The sequence below is a fragment of the Malania oleifera genome, chromosome 7 (genome assembly GCF_029873635.1).
Source record: "Malania oleifera isolate guangnan ecotype guangnan chromosome 7, ASM2987363v1, whole genome shotgun sequence".
Taxonomy (NCBI): Eukaryota; Viridiplantae; Streptophyta; class Magnoliopsida; order Santalales; family Ximeniaceae; genus Malania; species Malania oleifera.
The window spans coordinates 105,802,224-105,819,887 of NC_080423.1; the positions used below are offsets into that span (position 1 = coordinate 105,802,224).

At 35.6% G+C, this 17,664-nt stretch overlaps 1 protein-coding gene across 1 annotated transcript; it reads left to right on the plus strand.

Moving 5' to 3' along the window:
• The first annotated feature begins 236 nt into the window (after positions 1-236).
• Positions 237-15,326, plus strand: LOC131159485 (26S proteasome non-ATPase regulatory subunit 6 homolog). The gene is made up of 8 exons (XM_058114435.1): positions 237-571; positions 714-828; positions 13,510-13,600; positions 13,702-13,847; positions 13,945-14,164; positions 14,249-14,357; positions 14,638-14,806; positions 14,915-15,326. The coding sequence occupies exons 1-8, from the start codon at positions 436-438 to the stop codon at positions 15,087-15,089; spliced, it is 1,161 nt and encodes a 386-aa protein (XP_057970418.1). The 5' UTR covers positions 237-435; the 3' UTR covers positions 15,090-15,326.
• The last annotated feature ends 2,338 nt before the right edge of the window (positions 15,327-17,664 follow it).

Here is a 17,664-nt window from a genome sequence, read left to right on the forward strand (position 1 = left end):
ACTGTTCCAATAAACAATCATGCTGTGTAATAATTTGGGGCTCAGCTATGATAAGATATTGTTCGTTTTGACTCATTGATTTCATGAGTTTGTCATATAAAACATGTCTCACATATTAGGACCCTAAATCATCCTTGTCCTCCCTCCAAACAAGATCCGATATCTTTTTCCTTTGTTTGATTAATAGATAAATTATAAAACTAATATTTATTTGGACCAATGGATTTCAATCGGCCCACGAGCCCAACAGCAAATTCCAGTCACCAGCACAGGCTTAGGCCCAGGCCCAGGCCCATGACCTGAGAAAAAAAAAAAAAAGAAGAAGAAGAAAAGAAGAAGAGGAGAAAAGACGGTGCAGCAGTGCAGTTCCTCCTCGCTCAAGCAAAGCTGAAACTCCATCTCTGAGAGAGAGAGCGAGAGAGATAGAGAGAAGCCATGGAAGGCCAAGAAGGACCTCAGCAGCCTCACCTGGTGCTGGCTCACAAGCTTTTCCTCCTCACCCACTCCGACGTCCAAGATATTGAGAAGGTCCGTCTCCGGGAAGAGGTTTTCTCCTACGTCAAATCGGACGGTAAACAAGCCCCTTCCACTGTCTCCGACACCCATGTCTCTCCCTCTCTCTCTCTCTCTCTCTCTCTCTCTCTCACTCTCTCGATTTAGACTCACCCGAAGGTTTGCCTTTTTTTTGTTTCTTTGTTTTGTATTTGATGCAGATATGGCCCCGCTTTACGAAACCCTAGCGGCCGACTCGGTGCTGGAATTGGATCAAGCCGTTTTGGACTCGATGCGTGCGAAGAACGATGATGAAGTCAAGAAGCTTGACGAAAAGTGAGTCTTTGTTTCTCTCTCTCCATCCCTATATGTTTTCGGTTTTTCGTTGTGTTTGGGTACTGTGAAAATGCAGGGAAGTAAAGGAATTGGCATTGTAAATTTTAGATTGGTTGGTGCTTGAGATAATAAAAAGAAAGCTCTGGATAACCGGGATTTCCAGAATTGTTTTGGCTTATTTTAGGCGAGTTTGATAGCGTAAATATGGGATATAAAGTTTTTCCCTCTTTGAAATATTAGAACTGGGGGACTGTCTCAATGCATGATATTTTGCATTACAACGTTGAGGATACTTTTTTTTTTTTGTTTTTATTTATGGCTCTCTTCTCAAAAACGCTTTTAGGTTCTATTCATCCATATAACTGGTGCTTTTACTTGAGCTATCTATTGAAGATCGAACTGCAGTCTTCGAAACTTGGGCAACAAATACTCCAACAGGATTTAGGTGACCTTAAATTGGCACCGCCTATCAAAGAATAGGAATACGAAGCAAATTTTATAATATACATTATTATAGATTTGGAAAGTGATTTTGAGGCTTTAAATTCCCTTGGAGGCTTTAAATTCCCTTGGAAAGTGAGTTGGAAAACTAAAGCCCACCCCAATTATAATCTACACTATTGTAGAATTTGGGTGTTGGAAGCCTGAAGATGTATTAGATTTGGTTGCTGTTTCATATGCTATTGTGAAGTACTAGAAATTCATTAATACTATTCATATAAGAAAGGCTGACCTAGAGTGATAAGCAACTCCCTAGAGTTTCGTCTGCCCTTTCTCTCCCTCTTTACTATTTCTAGTCTTCTCTCTTTCATTTTCCCTAACCCTGAAGTTGTTTTTGGGATAATAGATTTCAAGCCTCAGATTTGGATTTTTGTTGATTTGAAAACTTAGTACAATTTTGTATTTCACTTTATCCAAATCCACAAATTCAAATTCAAGGTTCAAAATCTAAGCTTCTAAACATGGGGTAAGGTTTGCATTTGGTTTGCAGAATACAAGAATTTTTTTATCTAAGATAAAATTTTGTTAAGAATTGAACTGAAACCACGTAAAATAGGATGAGGACAAGGTATCTGCAAAGAAAAATGATCAAAAATCACAAAGAATACTATAGAGCTGTAATCCTTTTGAATGTCAGAAAACAGTAATCACTCCCCAAAAAAATTAAAAATCAAAGAATGGACCCAAAGAGAGGCTCGGAGTACCACTCTGTCCCTAATAAACAGGGGCAATTTGTGTGCCCCTTAAAAGTTTTCATGTTCCTCTCAATCCAGAGAGTTCATAAGATAGTGAAAACTGCTCCATTCCATAAAATACATCCTTTCTGCTTGAGCCAAACCAATAACTCATCAGCGAGAGATATCTCATGTTCTGAGGCACCACCCATGACCCAAGCTTCTTTGAGGTAAGAGAAGAGTGCATTTTGAATATAAGAGGTGCTACCTTACAATGCTGAAAAAGGTGAGCGTTCATTTTGTTTGACTTGCAGCACATCAAGGACGCTGAGAGACATGTACGGCTTCTTCTGTGTAACATATTATGCTTATTAATCCTATTCAGGGTTACAGCCCAAAGGTCTGAATCTTTGAAGGAACCTTAGCCTTCCAGATGATTGGCTCCAAGGGAAAAAGGATGGGGAGGGGATTTTTAAGAGTTGTGTGAAAAAAAAAAAGGGACTTTGAAGAGAAGAACCCCAAAGTTTCCTCCCAAACCCTCCTTCCTCCCTATTGGAAGGAACAAGGCAGCTCAACACAGAAAGCCAGGTGGTAAGCTTGTCAACCTCTCTTTCAATTGAGATTCCTCAAAAGATGGAAATCCCATGAGAGTGCTCCCTTAAAAAAAAAAGATAGAGCATATAGGTGCATTGTGGAGAGAAGAAAGCTTAGATAACTGAGGCACTTTCAGCTTCAAATAAACTCCAGCATCCAAACATCCTCCCAAAAATGGATTCTATTTCCATTTGCCAAAAATAGTTTAGGGGAAAGAATTGACACGGTACTTGGGAGGGGCATGCATGAGAAATAATACCACTTCCTCCAGTCTCCCACCCATTTCTATGGAGCCCATATTTACTTTTAATCACCTTGTGAGATAGGAAGTTCTATTCAAGGAATTTGATATCCTGAAAAAGATGTATTCTTATCGTAAAACAAACAAATTTTTTTTTGAATGTATAGCATGAAATAGATAAGGAACGACTATTTCTAAGTTTCTCTGTGAAATAATACTAGTGTTTCTATGAGTGACCTTTCTTAAACAAGTTCAAATTTTTTTCAGATCAGAGCCTCTATGCACAAAAGGTTAGCATTTGAACATCACCACCCCATTCATCTAATTAGAGTTATAATTATAGCACAAAATATAATGAACATATGCTTTATCTACTCTTCAAGCCCAATGGATTTTCAAGTGTGAGGGTGTTTATTTATTTAATTTTTGCTCAGCCAGGAGGTCTTAATGAAAGAGGGGAAAAAAACAGAATAGAGAAAAGTGACAGAGAAAAAAGAAAAAAAAAAAAAAAACACTAAAGAAAGCAGGAAAAAAGCACGAGGAAACTTACCTGGGAGTTTCAGCTCTGAGCACTGCCTTAACTTGCAACGGAAGATTGAAACTGTCAAAATGTATCTCTGCATGAACGTCTCTGTCGGCAGTCCACTTAGCCAGGGTGTGAGCTGCCAAATTTGCATCTCTGGAAACAAAAATGAACTGAGCAGGGGCAACTTGAAGAAAGGATTTGATATCTGCAATGATCTTTTGGATTCTCCAAGCACCTTTCAAAGAACTATTAATTTGATTTATCACTAGTTTTGCGTCTCCTTTAGTCAAAATTTTGGCAAATTTAGACTCTGCACCATTTTAATGGCTAACAGAGCACCAAAAGCTTCATCAACCAAAACATGCCTGGAAGGAAAGTCCCTCACTCAGGCACCAACAGTCCAACCCCTATCATTTCTAGCAATGCATGCAGAAAAAGCCTTTGGAGAAAGGTTGCTGAATGCTGCATCAAAATTAATTTTGATGATGGATGATTGAGGTGGTTTCCAATTTTCTAAAGGCTTTGTGATTGGAGATAATTGTAGGTCTAAGAGATGGCCAAATTCTTGCATTGCTCTTTGAATTTCAATATTCAATCTGACATGATCAACTTGTATATCTTGGAAAACTAGTTTGTTTTTGCACTCCTACATTTTCTCATAGAGAATTGCAGCAAAGATGGGCATGAGGCTACTACAAGGATGGCTGAAACCAATCCACAAGGAAGGTTTCAGAATATTTTCCAGCCATTCAGTGGCTGAGTAGATCTGAACTTGGTCTGATGACTCTGATCTGATCACCTAGAAGCTGAACCACTGCATTTTAGCAATATTACAATGGAAGAATAACTGCAATATTGTTTCAGGGCATACACCACAGAATGGACGAGAGTCATCATTCACAAAAGCCCTAATCTTAACATTTGATCTGGTTGGTAAGGAGTTCAAAGCTACTCTCCTGATCATAAGTTTGTATCCTTCGTGTATCTTTGCTTTCCACAACTTCTTCCAAGGAAAATGAATGTCATGGTAGTTTTGGAACCTTTTTGATTGGTTCAACCAATAGGCTGATTTCACTGTAAAACAACCATTTTGGTTAGGGAACCAGACTAGTTTGTCTCGCACATCAAATTGGGCTAATGAAATTTAGGACATGCAGTCGCTGTTGTAGCTGTCGAATAGATTATTTAGCATCTCTTCCTTCCATTGTTTGTCTTCAACTGAAATTAACTCCATTACCTTTAAAGGCAGGTTTTTAGGCTTGATTATAGACAAAAACTGAAAAGATAGCGTTGTGAATGTAACTAGAGTAGGGGATAGAATTATAAAAATCAAGATGGTATTAGGACGAGATAATAAATATCATTAGTGCTTTTGTTCCTCAAGTCGGCTTAGCAAAAAATCTTAAGAGACAATTTTGGGAAGATATGGATAGTATTATACAAGGCATACCAGGGACTGAGAAAATATTTATAGGAGGAGATCTGAATGGACACGTTAGAAGAGATAATAAAATTTATGAGAGGATACATAGAAGATATGAATATTAAGACAAAAATGAGTCTGGGGAGATGATCTTAGACTTCGCTATGTCATATGATTTTAGTATAATGAATACTTGCTTTAAGAAGAGAGAAGAACACTTAATAACCTTTAAAAGTAGACAAAATAGAAGTCAAATAGATTTTTTTTAACTAGGAGGGTAGATTGTTTATCATGCAAGGATTGTAAAGTTATTCCAAGTGAAGGCCTAACCACACAACATAGAATCTTAGTGTTATATATATATATATATGTATTGAAAAATGGAAGAAAAATGATAAAATAAACCAGTGTAAGAGAACTAGATGGTGGAACTTAAAAGGAGAAAATATAATAAAATTTAAAGATAAAATGATCAAAGATGGGGATTGGACCATAGAGGATGGGATAGATACAAATACTCTTTGGAATAAATTAGTTAGCTCTATTAAAAAGATAGCAAAAGAGATTTTAGGTGAATTAAGGGGAATATTCTCAAATAGCAAAGAGAGTTGGTGGTGGGATAAAGATGTACAAAAAATCATAAAGACAAAAAGAATTTGGTATAAAATGTGGCAAAAATGTAGGAGCAGAGATAACTTTGAAAAATATAAGGAGGCAAGAAAAGATGCAAAAAAGACCGTTAGTGAAGTTAAATATAGATCATTTAATAGTTTGTATGATAAATTAGGTACAAAAGAAGGGGAAAGAGATATATTTAAACTTACTAAAACTAGAGAAAGGAAGAGCAAGGACTTAGGAAATGTAAAATGTATAAAAAATGAGGATGATATTGTTTTGGTTAAAGACGAAGACATTAAAGAAAGATGGCGTAGTTATTTTAGTAAGTTGTTTAACGAAAACCAAATAGAAGACTTAAACTTAGAATTGTCAAATGAGGAAAAGACTAAAAATATAAGATTTATTCACAAAATTAGAGTTAATGAAGTTAAGTTTGTACTAAAAAGGATGAAAAATGGGAAAGCTATGGGTCCAGATAACATCCCAATTGAAGTTTGGAAATGCTTAGGTGATAATGAAATTATATGGTTAACTAATTTATTTAATACAATTGTAAAAACTTAGAAAATGTCAGATGACTGGAGGAAAAACACTTTAATACCTATATACAAAAATAAAGGAGATATTCAAAATTGTAATAACTATCGTGGAATTAAACTTATGAGTCATACGATGAAATTATGGGAAAGGGTAGTTGAACAAAAATTAAGGTTAGAAACAAAGATCTTAGAAAATCAATTTGGTTTTATGCCTGGGAGATCTACCATAGAAACTATTTATCTTTTAAGAAGATTAATGGAAAAGTTTAGGGAAAAGAAGAGGGACTTGCATATGATATTTATTGACTTTGAAAAAGCATATGATAGGATACCTAGGGAAGTTTTGACGTGGTTTTTAGAAAAAAAAGGGTGTATGTAGTAGGTATACCGATGTCGTTAAGGATATGTACGATAGAGTAATGACTAGTGTAAGGACTATAGATGGAGAAATTAGAGAATTTCCAATCACCATAGGTGGACATCAAGGATCTACTTGGAGTCCTTATCTTTTTGCTTTAGTGATGGACCAATTGATTAAGAGTATTCAAAAGGAGGTTTCATGGTTTATGTTGTTTGCAGATGATGTTGTATTAATTGACGAAACTAGGGACGGAGTAGAGGCTGAGTTAGAATTATGGAGAGAAGTTTTGGAATCTAGAGGTTTTAGGATAAGTAGAAATAAGACAGAATATATGAAATGTAATTTTAGTAATGATAGGAGGAATATTGGAGATAAAGTTAAACTTGATGATGAAGAAATAAATAGCACTCGTAGATTTCGATACCTTGGATCTATTATGCAAGCTGAACGAGAAATTGAAGATAATGTAATGCATAGAGTTAAAGCAGGTTGGGTTAAATGGAGAAGTGCTTCAAGTGTGCTATGTGATCGTAGAATACCCTTAAAATTGAAAGGAAAGTTTTATAGGACAGTTATAAGACTAGCTATGCTATATGGATCAGAACGTTGGGCGACAAAGAAACATAATATCCAAAAAGTAAAGGTTGCCGAGATGAGAATGCTTAGATGGATGAGTGGTATAACATTGAAAGATAAATTAAGGAATGAACATATTTGTGGTAAGTTAGGTGTAGCTCCTATAGAAGATAAGATAAGGGAGGGACGACTCAGATGGTATGGACACTTACAACGTAGGCCATATAGTGCACCTGTGAGGAAGAGTGACTTAGTTACTGTGGGGGGTAATAGAAGGGGTAGGGGTAGACCTAAAATAACTTTGGAGGAGATAGTGAGTAAGAATTTAATATCCTTGAATCTATCAAAAGAAATGGTTCATGATCGCATAAATTGGCGGAAAAAGATTCATATAGCCGACCACACTTAGTGGGACTAAGACTTGGTTTTGTTGTTGTTGTACCTTTAAAGGGAGGTTTTCCTCATTTGGGTTTGGCTTGGGAGTGAGACCTGGCAACCAGGGGATCCAAGGGGCTGTCCAGATGTTAATGTTTTTTCCATTGCCCACTGTGTAGCAGAGGCCTTCCTTTATAAGATCTCTCCTTTCCACTGTTGTTTTCCATACAAAGGAGTCAGAATCTGTTTACTCTACCTTCAGCAACAACATCCTCCTACAGTATATCTGGGTTAGAAGGTCCACCCATTTGACATTCTCCCCCACAGCCATCTGCCAACTTAGCTTAGCCAACTATGAGTTGTTTATGTCCATTCTCCTAAAACCCATGCTTCCCAACTGTTTTGGTCTACAAAATAAATCCCAGCTCTTTAGATGGATCGGATTCCTTCTGGAATCAGAATTTCTCCACCAGAATTCTCTGGCCATCCTATCACATTCATTGCAGAGGCCTTTTGGAACTTTTAATACTGACACAGAGTAGGATGGCTGAGCCATAGATACGGATTTAACCAGTATGCTCCTCCCAGCCAAAGATAAAACATGCGTTTTCCAGCCACTTAATTTCTGGTTAAGTTTATTGGTGAGGTCAAGCAGATCTCCTTTGCTGGGTCTGCCTGATTTAAGTGATAACGCCAAGTACTGGGCTGATGTATTCAGTTCTTTCAGGTGGAGAAGATCTTCAATTTATTTTTTGAGAGTTCTGCTGATATTTGGGCTGAACAATAAGCCAGATTTTCTCAGTTAACCTCCTGGCTAGACCACTCTGTAAAAGTCTCCAACTCTTCTGAAATTGCCTCTGTATTTTCCTTGTCTGCTCTGCAGAAAATAACTGAATCGTCAGCAAAAAAAGGAGATGATTAATGGATTGGCAGTTCCCAGCAATCTTAGTAACCCGCAGTTCACCCTGCTCTTCCTCACGACAGAACTTTCAGAAAGAACTTCTGTTCCCAAAATGAATAAATATGGTGACAAAGGGTCCCCCTGTCTAAGACCTCTTTGTGGTCTAAAGAATCTGAGAGGGTCACCATTGATGAGGACTGAGTGGGATACTGTTATCATGCATTCCTCTATAATATCCACAAACCTGTTGTTGAACCCAAGGCATTTGAGCACAGTTGTGATCAAAATCCCATTCTATACAATCATGGGCTTTACTGAGGTTGATCTTAACTCCCATCAAAGCTCCTTTCCCCCCTTTTTTTTTTTCATGAAATATGGAGAATTTCATGTGCAATTACTGAATTGTCAGTGATAGATCTATCTTTTAGGAATGCCACTTGATTTGGAGAAATGAATCTATCCGTCAAAGGTTTAATCCTGGTTGCAACGATATTTGAGTTTGCAAGTGACATTGCATAAACTAATGGGTCTGAAGTGATTTACTGACCTGGCACTTGGGGATTTTGGGACAAGCGCAATATTAGTGTAGTTTATCCCCTTTAGGATTCTACCATGTCTGAAGAAACTTTGTATCGTTTCAGTAACTTTCTTTGCTAGAATAGGCGAATAGTTTTTGAAGAAAATGGTGGACACTCCATAAGGAAACTGGGGCCTTTAGGGATGCATGCTTTTCACAGTGTTCCTGTTCTCAGATTCCAAGGGTATTGCACAGAGCATCTTGTTTTCTTCAGGGGAGATAGTGGGAATAATTAGATGATCCAATTGGGCTGGATAGATTGTTCTTGAACAAGCAAATAAGGTAGTGAAATATTTTATGAAATCCTTGCCAATTTCTCTTTGATCTTCAGTTCAAGATCGATCTTGCTTTTTTGAAGCATCTATGGTATTTCTTCTCCTTCTGGTAATTGTTGACAGTTCAATTTTTTTTTTATTTGCATTACCTTCTGGAATCCATTTCACCCTTGACTTGTAGCCAGAGTGCGGCATTATCAAACTGTAGCTCCTCAAAAGCTTCCCCTTACCCATTCAATGAGGAGCAGCAATACCCATCACTGACTCTGGGCCTTCTTTGAGGATCCCCAACTTATCATACCTATCGCCAAAAACAAAGCTAAATGCAATTTTCTCAATATCAAGTATAGAGAGCTTATCCTTCGTGTTCCAAGCTTTTGGTAAGATGTTCCTGACAGCTGCTTTGTTCAACTTCTCTCTGCTAAGATCCTCCAAACTAGACAGTGATATTCTCAGATTTGAATGTCCTCTGCTTCTTCTTCTAGCTCAAGGCTTTGGTTGTCCCTATTGCATTCCTCCATGATTCACCTGTTGTTGGCATAATTGTTTTTGGAGTGGTTTATGGATATAAGATCAATAAGCTGATGGAGAATATAAGGCTGAGTGGTTAAGGGAAGATGAAGTTTGAATTTAAGGAGGATAAATTGGTGAAAAGTGGTTGGAATTTAAAGTGGGGATTAGGGCTTAGACTATTATGAACCAGTCCATTTAGTATTTGATGATGAATTTGAAAGTTTAATGTGGGGTTTAACTGATTCAGACTAATGGGAGAAGCAGGGCTCCACCAACGGGAAAACTCTACTGGGGAGGACAAAAACTTTGCTCTTTCTTAATGTACTCTTGAGATAGTGTGAGGGTGTGTTAGAAAAATAATAAAAAAATTCCTAGGGCCTCATCTAAGAATCTCCCACAGGGATAACTTCACTTCTTTTAATATTGATTAATTAAACTTAACATAGCTTAAAACTAAAGAAATATGCACCTGATCTGACATCATCACAGAAAGTAATTGTGTCTTCTGTGAACAAAAGATGACTTCAGCAGTCTTATCTCAAGTTATTCCATGGATTGATGCCAGGTTGAGCTACCACTTATAGGCCTTCTCTAGCATTGTCTTGAGCTTCAAACCCCCTAGCGAAACCACATTCCTTAGCTCTTCTCAACATACTAAGATTGGACCACCATGACCAAAATTAATAAATGGGGTGACGGTTGGTCGCCTTGTCTAAGACCTGCTGAGCTATCAAGGTAGCTATTGCGAGATTTATTAAATATTAACCATAATTGTTGAAGTGATGCAAAATTTGATCCATCTTCCCCATTTAACACCAAATCCAGGACTCCAGCATATAGAGAAACTTTCAATTTATGGGAGCATAGCCTCATAGGACATCTCTATATCCATCTTGCATGTAAGTCCCCCAGCCCCAGGGTCTTCCTTCTTTAACCTGGTGTTAAGGATCTCGCTAGCTGTAAGAGCAGCTTCTAGGATTTGTCCCTGAGGGATGAAGGCATGTCAGAAAATGAAATTAACGAACTCATAATTTTGGTGTGCATTACATACAGGGGGCTGATTTTTTGAAAAAATTGGTAAGTGTCCCAATTCACACCCATATAGTTTGTTTGCTTGGGTCTGCAAGGGTACTGGTTCCATATGGTCTGATATAAGCTGTCTTGCCTCCATTTAAAAAAATTAAGGGGCCATTTTGTGTAATTGTCAAAAATTATAGAAATGAAAACTAGAATCGAAAACTGAAAACCAAAACCAAAAACTAAAAACTAAAAACTAAAAACGAAAACTTGTAACATGTTTGGTTCACATTTTTGAATGTAAAACAAATTAAAAACCTACTTGAATTCATTTTCACTTTTGTCCTTGAATCAAATAACACTTAAAAATATAATTAAAATATAAAAATATAGAGGAATATAAATTTTAAAACATTTTAATAAAACTAAAATTAATTTAAATAATTTATTTAATTATTATGGTTTTAAACTCACTTTTTGGTGCTCCAAGAACAATCCTATTGCACATGACAATTGAAAAAAAAAAATGATAAAAATGATTTTTTGAACGACTTATTAGTTTTTCAAAATTTTAGAATTTTGATGGATATTATTATTTTTAATTAATTTTAAATTCACATGGTCATTTTAATTAGAATTTTATATAGAATAAATTATTTGATGCACAAAGTCAATTTTGCATATGAAAGTACTCATTTGTTTTTTAGGTTTTGTGAAAACAGAAAGAAAACTAGCGACATAAAAAAGTATGTTGTCATATCCTGTTTCTTCACTGTACAATAAGGAAAACAGAAAACAAAAGTAATACCAAACATTACCTAAGCTTTTAAAACTTGAAAAAGAAAAATTCTAAATTGTATTCATCATATTTGCTATTCAATTGTCAAGAAATGAAACTTAAAGTTAAAATTGAGTTGCATGAATGCAAACAAGCCATGTGTCATGTGGAAGAGTGAAAGCTATATTTTGAAAAAAATTTATTCTCCTAGTTAGAAATTTTTTTTTTTTTTACATCCATTTACAAGCTTCTATTGCTTATAAAATTGGATTAAAACTTATATTGAAAGCATCTACTCTCTATTCCTTGATCCACCCTACTTATCCTTTGATTAATATTTATACAGATGTGATTATGCCATGAGTTATGATAGAAACATGAATATGTTTTGTTATTTATGTTTCATTATCTTTATAATTTTTTAATTTAGATTAATAATAAATAGTAAGAAATAAAAGGATTTTTTTTCCTTTACCCTTCATTGGAAAAAGAGCAAATATAACATTCAACATCTTTAGTGTATGTTATATGTAAATTGATTTGAAATCTGATAAAAATCATTTTAGACACTATTACGTAAGATTTTGGAGAGATTCTCAAGGAGTTTTTGAGTATTGTCGAAGATACACTTGCTAAGATGAAAGATATAGCAAGTGATGGAGTTAGCAAAGGAAAGGAGGCTGAGAAATGGGGAGGTATGTCTGATAATGATAGTGATGACATTAGTGAGGTTGATTGTGATGGGAGTTTGCAGTTGGATGAGATTTAGGAACAATATGAATATGTTTATGACTAGTGATGTTCTCGGGGACATCCAGCTCCTTTGGAAGGATTGGAGGGGGTTTCTATTTTTGAAAACAATTAGTTGGATTATAAATTGCATTTCAAAGATGGAATTTTGCCTACACCAGTGGAGGTGATTTCTAGGAGGTATTTAGAACAAGATATAATGGATAAAGTGGATTTAAAATGTGCAATGCTAGAGAAATTGAAGTGCGCTTTGATGGGGGAAAAGTACAAAGCAAAGAAGGGTTGGAGGGAGCTAGCATTTAAAGTGCTTGCTTAATTATGATGGAGAGGGATTGAAAGGGGGTTTCTTGGTTTATTGTATGTTTTGTTTAATTTTAATTAATTAATAAATTTTGTTTTAATTCTGTGTTTTTTTTTTTTTTTGGGGTGCACTTCTTGTCCGTTTGGGTTGTAACTTCTCTTTCTCAATCTAATATGACTTCTTCTTACCCCCCCCCCTCCCCCCAAAAACAAAAAAAAAAAAAAGATTTTGGAGTCAAAATATGTGAATCTATGAGTTTTTTTTTTTTACAAGCTTGCTAATGCACTGGACAAATTACAAACACAATATTTGTGTGTTATGTTACCCTCCAAAATGTCTGCAACTATTACATATGTGAACTCTGACCAAATTTGAACTATGCAGAAAACATTAATGTCACACTGAAAAATGTGAAAAAAACAATAAATTGTACAATAACCATGACAGCAAGCTAGCATTAACATATTCCATAATAGATTATGATTTTCATTATCGTTCAATTCTCAACCTTTCTTATGAAGGAAAGTATTGATTTTTCATTGTTGGATTTTCTTTCACGCATTTTTTTATTTTTTTTTACAATGCTTTCATTTCTCATTCTCCATGCAATTGCTCAACTAATTTGAAATGTAATGTGTGCGTGCATTGTGTTGATTTGGCTCATGCTAGATTGTGGGGCCATTTTCTTAATTTCTTGACTAGATGATAATTTTTAGGGGTGGGTTTTCAGCTGGTATGTGTAGCTGGAATTAAACAAAGGTTTGAATTCATCATCTACTTTGTGTGATTGTGAGCATTGTCCATAAAGATAACTGTTGGCGGTGTGTGTGTGTGTGTGTGTGTTTGCCTTATTTTTCTTTTCTTTTCTAGTACTTGTCCATATTGATTTTTTATGGTTTGTTTTAGAGGACTCCTCATCCTCTTCCTTGCTAAAGTTCTCTTTTTTTCATATTCAAATAAACCCGTCTTTACCATGTCATATGGTGGTGGTGTTGCCTGCTCCATCTGATCCATTTGCAAGCACTTCTTTCTCTGAACTGAATGCTACAGGGATTTGAAAATTTTAAAATTTTTTTAAGAGTTTATCCATGCTTAGAATTTGTATGTACTTGCACTCATGTTTGTTGTTAAATTGGTTTAGGATAGCTGATGCTGAAGAGAATTTAGGTGAAAGTGAAGTTCGAGAAGCTCATTTAGCTAAATCCTTGTTTTACATTCGGATTGGTGACAAGGTATATAATATTTTAATTTATGGATGATTATAATAGTTGCTTGCTTTATTTGTATTCTTTTTCTCATCTTCTTTGTTTGTACTCTTTCGGTGTATGAACAGGACAAGGCATTGGAGCAGCTGAAGTTAACAGAAAGCAAGACAGTAGCAGTTGGGCAAAAGATGGATCTTGTGTTTTATACACTACAGCTAGGGTTTTTTGACATGGATTTTGATCTGATTTCTAAAAGCATTGATAAAGCAAAGAAGTAAGGAGATGTAGTCAAATGCTTCCCTTAATCAAAATTTCTGCACTTTGCTTCTCCAAAGTAGTCTCTCATTTTGCAACTGTTTACACAATGTCAGCTTGTTTGAAGAGGGAGGTGATTGGGAAAGAAAAAACCGTTTGAAGGTGTACGAGGGCTTGTTCTGCATGTCCACTCGAAATTTTAAGAAGGCAGCCACATTATTTTTAGACTCCATCTCAACCTTCACAACCTATGAACTTTTCCCATATGACACCTTCATATTTTACACAGTTCTGACCAGCATTATATCACTGGATAGAGTCTCTTTGAAGCAGAAGGTACATTGGTTTGGACAGATACCACTTTGTTCTGGTTTGATTTGCTCAGTGTTAATTTTACTAATTTTGATCTATACATTGCAGGTAGTAGATGCTCCTGAGATCTTAACAGTGATTGGGAAGATTCCATATCTTTCAGAGTTTTTAAACTCTCTATATGATTGCCAATACAAATCATTTTTCTTAGCATTTGGTGAGCTGAGTCTTTTATCTTCCAGTCTCTACTAATTGAATGCATGCAGATTATCTTTTGGCTTGTCCAGTTTGAAGGCACATAGTAATAATTGAGGCCGAGCCTTGGCCCAATAGTATGGGTTACAGCCTCTAAATCCAGAGCTTAGGTTGTGTCTATTTTGCCTCAACCTAACCCTGATGTCATTTGGGACCGTTGTGTTCTAATAAAACCCATCAAAATTTAATTGGCGATTCTTTCTTTTTACACCATTTTGGTTTTCTAATTGGATGATTTTCAGCTGGTCTTTCGGAGCAAATCAAATTTGATCGCTATTTGCATCCACATTTCCGGTATTATATGAGGGAAGTCAGAACAGTGGTTTACTCGCAGTTTTTGGAATCATACAAGAGTGTTACAATAGAAGCAATGGCAAAGGCATTTGGGGTGACGGTGGAGTTCATTGATTTGTAAGTGGTTTCAAATTGATATAGAAACTTTTGTTCGTGCTTTTAATATATAGGTATTTCTTTTTGAGTAATTTCTGCCTGGAGTAACCCCAATGCTGCTGTTTCCAGGGAGCTGTCACGCTTTATTGCTGCAGGGAAGCTTCACTGCAAGATAGACAAAGTAGCAGGTGTTCTCGAGACTAATCGTCCCGATGCCAAAAATGCTCTCTATCAAGCAACTATAAAGCAAGGAGACTTCTTGTTAAACCGGATCCAGAAGCTGTCCCGTGTGATTGATCTGTAAAAGTAGGTAGCCTTTCATTGTGTTGCAGAGAGTGAGATGCCAAAATTTACATGGTTTTGATCAAAGACATTGCCTTGGGACTTTGTGTCCATCATATGTTGAATGTCATGCCTATTCAACTGTATTCCTTTTTCTTTGCCCGTTCCTTTTCCCTTTGTCTTTGAACATCTCAACAATATCTGGAGCATTGATTATTTTCATCTTCTTTCAAAGCTTAAGAGTGGCATTTGACTCGTCTCTTCTGTCTTAGCTTGCAGCTATGTGTTAGGCTATTACCATGCGGGTGGGAGTTTATCGGCTTAGTCTTGGGATTTATTTGGGTTCTTTTAGATTTAGATAAAATGCAATATAAAATTATATTGAGTTTTATCCAAATCAAATTCAAATTTAATTCAAGCTTCAAAAGCACCCTCATGTTGGATTTGGATTTAGATCTGTGTTAATTTGGATGGGCGTTGACATAATTTTATATTACATTATGTTTAAATCTAGATAAACTTAAATTCTAAGTTTGAAATTTATGCTTCCCAACTAAGAAAGGGGAAAAAAAAGGAATAAGGAAAAGGCCTCAAAGTTCCACCACTGTAGATACCAAAAGAGATGCCAGGGATAGCATTAGCATGGCCCTTGGATGACTTCTCACTAGGACTGTACACGGTTCGGTTTGGTTCGGTTTTGGCCAAAACCGAAAACCGAACCGAAATTTTTGGTTTTGGGATTTTTGAAACTGAAACCGAATTGAAATTATGCTTTAATTGAAAATAAAAAATTTAGCTGTTCGGTTGCGTTTTTTCGGTTTTAAACTGATTAAAAAAAAAAAAAAAACCTTTATTTTTCATAAAGTTGTTGAAAATTTATTGAGCATTTTAATTTTTTATTTTGATTCATAATTTTAACAAAATAAAATATGTTGAACACTTTTAACAAAAATAACATTTATTTTTCATAAAGTTTTTAAAAATTTATTGTGGTTTTTTATTTTTTATAGTGGCTATATGACTATAGTGAATGTTATATTTTTACTAGTTATATATATCTCTTATATAAATCGGTTTTTTGGTTTTTTTCGGTTTGGTTTCAACATAAAACCGAAACCGAAACCGAAACCGAAACCGAAACCAAACCTTTTTATTTTTGAAAACAGCAATCGAAATCGAAAATCGAAAAACTGAACTGTTTATGGTTTCGGTTCGATTTCGGTCCGACTTTTGGTTGTTAGGTAATTTTTGTACACCCCTACTTCTTTGGTCTCTTAATGGACCCTAACAACCCATAGAGAGAGAGAGAGGGCAGTATAACACGGCTGTTTTTGCTGAGCTGCTGAAGGGTAACTTTATTGGGGTACCCACAGTTTTTAGGGCCACTGTGTCCTTATGTGGGATGTACATATGCTCAACCTGGGGGGGATATCTTTTGCCACTATCAAGTACTCTGCCTTCCATGTGGAGAAGTCCTTGCGTATATATTTTTTTCTTGGGAAAGTGAAGTGAAGGAAATGCCCAGATGTGATTTGAGATTGAGCGTCCCCCAAATTGATTTTTTCCCCTTTAGGTGGATTGAGTTTCCTTCAAGTTCCCGACTGCAATCCCATCAGCATGTCTAAGTTGTATAATGTGGGACGTGTTTGAATGCTGAGAGAAGGCTTGTGTTTTGGGGAAGCCAATTCCCCCAAAATAATTGCAGGAAATGGCTCGGCCGCATGGCCCATGGCTGTCCCTCCCTTCCTGTCAGAGTGACTTCCCACTTAGAAAATTTACTTTTTTAAAGTGAAAAGGCATATTATGAAAGAAACGCATTTATTTATATTGTCGCCTTTCCCGTTTTCTGCTGTTGGTTGTGAACTGTTTGTGAAAAAATTGAATATGATTTTATGATTTTGTTGTCATAAATATTTTATTGCCTTGAATTAAAATTTTTGGATTAAATCATTTATTATCAAATGAATTTTAAATATAATTAAAAATAAGATTTTTCATAAATTTTTTTAAAAAACCAAAGAATAATAAATATAAATTACAAAATATTTGTATTATATTTTAATTGTTATATAAAATAAGATTGTCCTTATAAAGTGAATTTGAAATATACTACTTAAGTAAAAGGACAAAAAATATTCACCTCTCCGGAGAGTTAAAAAATGTCACAAATCTCTCCTGAAATTTGCTAAAAAGACAGATCTTTCTTTAAAAAATTTTCCTTTTTGTGAAAATTGAATGCACAATGAAACAAAACGATCTTATAATGCAACAACGAATAGTGAAATATACAAAACAACATAATCACACAGATTATAATAAAAACAATAACAATTTGACAATGCCTACATCCACGAGAGCAATCGATAATGTAATTTTCACTATCTTCTGTCCAAAGATACTTTGTTACATAATACAACATGTATATATACGTTTCTCAAAGGCTTCCCCTCCAAAACCCAACCTGTCCAACGTCCTAATTCAAAAATTGAAAACAAAGGCTGAGTAACTGAGCCAAATCGTTGACGGTTTGTAGACATACCATCGACAGTTAAATATCGAGAACAAACAGTTGAAGTGACAAACTTAGAATTGTCGAC

Bases quoted from the DNA above. Each gene is read 5' to 3' on its own strand.
- LOC131159485 (XM_058114435.1), top strand. From the start codon at position 436: ATGGAAGGCCAAGAAGGACCTCAGCAGCCTCACCTGGTGCTGGCTCAC. The intron at 829-13,509 runs GTGAGTCTTTGT...AAATTGGTTTAG, and splicing joins GTCAAGAAGCTTGACGAAAA to GATAGCTGATGCTGAAGAGA. The intron at 13,848-13,944 runs GTAAGGAGATGT...ACACAATGTCAG, and splicing joins AGCATTGATAAAGCAAAGAA to CTTGTTTGAAGAGGGAGGTG.